Source organism: Haliaeetus leucocephalus, unplaced genomic scaffold (assembly GCF_000737465.1).
Source record: "Haliaeetus leucocephalus isolate CR32 unplaced genomic scaffold, Haliaeetus_leucocephalus-4.0 Scaffold332, whole genome shotgun sequence".
Lineage (NCBI taxonomy): Eukaryota > Metazoa > Chordata > Aves > Accipitriformes > Accipitridae > Haliaeetus > Haliaeetus leucocephalus.
Genome location: NW_010972768.1, coordinates 59,653 through 65,097, shown reverse-complemented (window position 1 = coordinate 65,097; position 5,445 = coordinate 59,653). Strand labels below are relative to the sequence as shown.

At 67.5% G+C, this 5,445-nt stretch overlaps 2 protein-coding genes across 2 annotated transcripts in view; one reads left to right on the top strand and one right to left on the bottom strand.

Moving 5' to 3' along the window:
• Nucleotides 1-1,172: 1,172 nt before the first annotated feature.
• Nucleotides 1,173-4,887, bottom strand: CSAD (cysteine sulfinic acid decarboxylase). Its single transcript, XM_010571484.1, has 14 exons — nt 4,363-4,887; nt 4,141-4,267; nt 3,667-3,757; nt 3,422-3,528; nt 3,186-3,301; nt 2,998-3,077; nt 2,851-2,905; nt 2,618-2,734; nt 2,439-2,503; nt 2,225-2,306; nt 1,942-2,141; nt 1,813-1,864; nt 1,463-1,552; nt 1,173-1,346 (listed from the first exon to the last, which is right to left on the bottom strand). Exons 1-14 carry the CDS (start codon nt 4,486-4,488, stop codon nt 1,173-1,175), a joined length of 1,482 nt encoding a protein of 493 aa, XP_010569786.1. The 5' UTR covers nt 4,489-4,887.
• A 258-nt stretch (nt 4,888-5,145) lies between these two features.
• Nucleotides 5,146-5,445, top strand: part of ZNF740 (zinc finger protein 740) — a 4,231-nt gene continuing 3,931 nt past the window's right edge. Inside the window, exon 1 of the mRNA XM_010571488.1 lies at nt 5,146-5,232. Coding sequence (XP_010569790.1) covers nt 5,146-5,232 — 87 coding nt within the window. The remainder of the gene's footprint in view (nt 5,233-5,445) is intronic.

The window sequence follows — 5,445 nt, the reverse complement described above, 5'->3', positions numbered from 1 at the left end:
GTCCCATGGCAGGTTGGGAGTATGGGGTGGCATCAGGCTGACCCGGCCCCACGGCAGGCTGGGGGGCACCAGGCTGACCCGGCCCCACGGCAGGCTGGGGGGCACCAGGCTGACCCGGCCCCACGGCAGGTTGGGGGGCACCGGGGACAGCAGAGTGACCCAGCCCCACGGCAGGCTGTGGGGCAGGGGGCTGACCCGGCCCCACGGCAGGCGGCGGGGCTGACGGAGCCCCCCGAGGCGCCATGTCTCGGGGCGAGCGGGAGACGCTGCTGGCGCTGCAGCAGGCGCTGACGGAGGAGCAGTTCCAGACCCTCAAGTACCTGCTGGAAGAGCGGCTGCCCCTGGCCCAACTGCGCCCCGCCACCCGCCCCGACCTCTGCAGCCTCCTGCTCCAGCGCTTCCCCGGGCAGGCCCTGCGCATCACCGCCGACCTCCTCCGGCAGATCCACCGCCACGACCTCATCCGCCTCCACCAGCTCCCCGGCGCGGAGGAGAACGAGGACCCCGGGGAGAAGGGGGAGGCCGGCGGCCCCTCGGCTCTGTCGGGACGCGGGGAGGAGGACGCGGGACGTCAGCCCGTCTCGCTGCCGGCCGCGTCCTCCCCTCTCTCCCTGCGTCCCCGGCGTTTGACGGAGAAGGATCTGATCCAGATCGCCCAAAAACTGGGCAAAGAGTGGCAGGAGGTGGGAATCGGGTGCCTGGGGCTAGAGAGGAGCCGCCTGGACCAGATTCGGGAGGACAACCCCCGCAACGTCGTCATGCAGAGCTTCGAGATGCTGCGGGAGTGGCGGCGGCGGGAGAAGCAGGAAGCCACGGCCCCGCGCCTCTACGCCTGCCTGGCCCCCGCCAGCCTGGACCCCGAGGTGCTCGACCTCCTCCAGAGCTTCCAGGGGGACTGAGGGAGGCAGGGGGGCTGCCTGCTCCTGCCCACCCAACCCCCCGCCACCCTTTTTTGCGGGGTTTTAATACTGAAGAGAGAACAGTAAAAATGTTTTTATTCCACCCGTGTGGGATGTTCTTGGGGTCAGGCGCCGAGCCCTGCCCGCCTTTATTCTGAATTTAAGGTGGGACGCAGGAGCCGGGAGGAACGCTGGGTTCTGCTCCTGTTCCTCAGGGCTGGGGGGGGTCTCTGGGCAGAGGGTAAGGGGTGTAAGGGGGCCCCCCTGGGGTCCTCACAAATCCTGTCCCAGCCTCTCGATCTCATCCAGGAAGAAATCCAAGTCGTCCTTGGTGACGGCGGGGTTGGTGACGATCTGGCGGAAGAAGTTGACCCTGGCACCGTGGGGCTGGTAGCCCACCATCATGGACCCCTTCCTCATCATTCGCTCCTTGATGGCGGGAGCCACCTGTGCCATGGGGGAGACCCCATCACCGTGGGGCTGCAGTTCAGGGGGGATGGTGGAATTTTGGAGGGGGTGGGGGTTTTTTTTGGTGGGGCAGAACGGCCGGCTCCTGCGCTCACCTTCCCCAACCTTGGCCAGTAATCCGGGGAGCCCTCCCTGCCCCGCAGGCTGGGGGGCACGAACCAGAAGCAGAGGTTGATGAACTCTGGCTGTGGGAGGAAGAGGAGGAGGAAAGGGATCACAGTCCCTCACAGAGACCCAGACCCTGGTGGGGGGCACCAGTTTGACCCCGATCCCCATTTTGGGACTGCCCTGGGGATTTAAACCTTGGGACAGAGCTCAGGGCAGGTGGCTCCTCTCCCCGGGGCTTGGCAATGCCTTAGGGTGTTATTAAGGGGGGGGAAACAACATAAAACACCCCCCCGGGCTGCGGTTCGGCACACAGCAGAGCCCAGGCGATGAGCTGTACCTCCAGCACCAGCTGGAAGCCGTCCCTCCTCTTCACCTCCTCGGCCAGGTACCTAGGGAGGAAGGAGAGCGTGAAGCCCCAGGAGGGGGGGGAAGCGCCTGGTGTGTGTCCCCACACTCCAGCGCTCACTGGGTGTAGGCGAAGGCCCGCTCGACGCGGCGCGCCAGCCCCTCGGTCCCGGCGGCTTTCCAGAGGAGCCAGAGCTTGAGGCAGTCCACCCGGCGGCCGCACTGCAGGGTCTTGTCCCCAGTGTCGTAGGTGACGTCGTAAAATTTATCGGGTTGGAAGAGGTACATGGCACCGGCGCCGTGGCAGCGCTGGAGGAGGCCCTGGGGGAGACGGCGGTCAGCCCCCCAACCGGCGTGGTGGGTGTGGGGCAGACCCACAGAGGGGAAGGGGCTGTGGGACTTACAGAGGTGTCGCGGAGCAGGAAGGCCGAACATTGCAAACCCACTGTCAGCATCTTGTGGGGGTTCCAGGCCACCGAGTCGGCCCTGCGGGAGAGGAGAGTTTTGAGGGGGGGACAGCGAGCCCCCCAGCACGGGGAGAGGGGGGACCCCAAGTCCTTAAACGGGGAGTTTTGAGCCTGTTTTGTGGGGAGCTCAGAGTCGGAGAGGGTCACTCGCCTCTCGATGCCAGTCAGGAGGTGCCGGTGTTTGCCGGAGAGCAGGGCGCTGCCACCCCAGGCTGCCTGCTGGGCAGGGAGAGGGGTGTCAGAGCTGGCGCCGGCAGGAAGAGGGGGGTCCCAAGGGGTCACGTGCATGTGTCCCCCCTTCAGCCCCAGATATTTCCCCCTGTTACTCACGTCCACGTGGAACCAGAGGCCGTGGCGCTGGCAGACGTCGGCAATGCCGTCCAGCGGGTCGAAGGCGCCCAGGACGGTGGTGCCACAGGTGGCACAGACGAAGAAAGGCTTGGCACCCTGTGGGCGGACAACAGGACGTTGGGATGGGGCAGGCTCTTTCACGGACGGCTCTGCCCCAGCACCTGGACCCAGCACCCCACGGACGCTCCCCTCTGTCCCCCACCCCGCCTCACCTCAGCTTTCGCCCTCTGGATCTCCTTCTCCAGCTCCTCGGGGATCATCTTCCCCCTGAGGGACGGGGAGAGAAACAAAATGGCAGCAGGGACGGGCTGGGGAAGCAGGGCTGGCAGAGCCCAGCTGGGATCAGCTCCGGCACTCACCTCTCATCGGTGCCGACCAGGTGGACGTTGTCGGTGCCGATGCCCAGGAACGCAGCTCCTTTCTGGATGGAGTAGTGGCTCTGAGCGGGGAGAAGATGGGGGTCAGATTTGGGGGAGGGTGTGGCTGGTTCCAAACCCCATCCCCTTCCCGTCTCCCCATCCCGGGGCTGGCAGACCCTGCTCCGCACCTCCCGGGAGGTGAAGAGGGCCAGGCGCGGCAGAGCCCAGCTGCCCTTCTGCCGGCTCTCCGGGAAGCAGTGGAACCGGGCCACGTTCATGGCATACATGTTGGAGATGGAGCCTCCTGCAAGGGGACAGGGACACCCGCGTCACAGCTGGGGATGGTGCTGAGCCACCACCGGGGTCACAGGTGGGGACAGGGACAGGGACAAGCCACGGGCGGGACCGGGAGGGATCTGGGTACCTGGGCAGAAGATGCCATCGCCACTGCTCCAGCCCACCAGCTCCCGCAGCTTGGCCAGCACCACCTCTTCCATCAGCACGAACACCGGGGCGATCTCGTAGGTGTATCTACAGGGGGGCACGACACCCATGGGGGGGTCCAGCCTGCTGGCATCACTCCCCCTCACCTCTTCCAGGCTCCCCAAAACCTCAGCACCCCAAAATACCCCTGCTTAGGGCCAGCCCCCCCCATTTTCGGGCACGTACTGGCTGGTGTTGAGGGCCTCAGTGATCAGGCGTCCTGCCAGCGCGTGGTGGTCCAGGCCAGAGAAGAGCTGGTTGAAGAAGCGAGGGTGACCTGGGGGGGGTGAGACGGGGACAGTGTCAGGGGCAGGGGGACAGGAGCCACCCCCTCGGCCCCCTCCTCATGGGATCCCTGTCACTGCGGGGACTCATGCCCCGGGGACGCTGCCACAAGGGGGCAACTGTCACCCGTGGGAGCAGGGCCACCTCTGGAGCCGTGTGTGGGACGGGGACACGAGTGGGACCGTGCGAGACCCATGACTCCAGGACAGCGTCTGGCTGGGGTAGGGAGGCAGCCTTGCCAGACTGGGACCACTGGGAGTAGCTGGGGCTGAACCGGGGAGCAGAGGGGCTGAATGGGGAGCGGCTGGGGCTGAACTGGGGAGCAGAGGGGCTGAACTGGGAGGAGTGGGCTGAACCGGGAGCAGCAGGGCTTACAGGTTTTGACGCTGTAGCGGATGACGTCCCGGCAGCGCTCCAGTAGCCGCTCCGGCAGCTCCCCGCTGCTCCGCAGCTCCAGGTCCAGCAGCTCCCGCAGCTCCTGGGGCTCCTTCCAGTCACAGACCTGCGGGGAAGGGGGGAACAGGATTTGGCCCCGGTCAGGCAGGGACCCCCACTCCGTCCCCACCACCTCGCTGGGGGCCTCCGGGTCTCACCCACCTTTTCGGTCACATCCGTCCCCTTCCGCACGGCTTCATCCAGCAGGACCTGGAAGGCTTCCCGCAGGAATTCCTCCCCGGCTGCTTTATCCAAGCCGGGACGCTCCAGCCAGCTGCTCTCCGCCATCACGCCGGTCCTGGCCACCTCATCCACAGCGGGGCAGCCACGGGACGGCCGTCACCCCCCACCACAGGCCGGGAGGGACCCCCCCGCCTTCCCACCCTGAGCGGGGATCGGCGGAGCGTGCCGGCGAGGAAGCGTGCCAGGATGAGGTGCTCCCGGCTCGCCCTCACCTCGTGCAGGCAGGGATTATCCTCTCGGCCACGTCGTCGCAGAGGGACAAGGGACAAAGTACGCGGTGGCGAAGAGCGGCTCTTAAAGACGCACCTGGGGGGCCGGGGCGGGGGGGGGGGGCTTCCCCAAAGTTGTGCCCCCATCCCAGCGGGGCTCTGGGAGCCAGGCAGCATGCAGGCAGGGTGGAGCAGCGGGGACGGTGCCTCCAGGGAGCTGAGGGGAGACGGGAGGGAAGCAGTTAGCAGAGAGCAGCCATCCCCGATGTCCCCCCCCACCCCGTGCCTGTGCACCCCGCCGGGCCTGGGGTCGTCACCGAGAGCACCGGGCAGCCAGCGGGAGGCAGGGGGACAGGGACGTGGCTTTCGCCCTTTGTGGGGGGAACCCAGCACTGCCACCGGCCCCGGTGCCAGGGCTGCCCAGCCGGGAGGGGACAAGGGGCCACCGGGAGCCACCAGCCAGGGACAGGCCTGTCCCCAGCAGCGAGAGAGGATGGGGAGACCCTATTTGCCCCCCCCCAAGCCCCCCCGGCCACGGCCTCAAGCCACGGGGAAGGACAGGAACTGCCCTAGGGGGCCAGTGAGGTGGGGGGACAGAGGAAGGAGGGGACCAACCCCCCCCGAGGGGGTCACAGGGGGATGGGGGTCCCCCCAAGGGGGTCGTAGCAGGGCGCGGGGGGGCTGTGTGTGTAAAAACTCCCCCCGGGGACAACGAGGGGGGGGCAGGGCCTATCCCAGGGGGGAGGCAGGGGAGCAATGACGTACAGGCAGTTCTCCCGGGGCAACCAGGGCG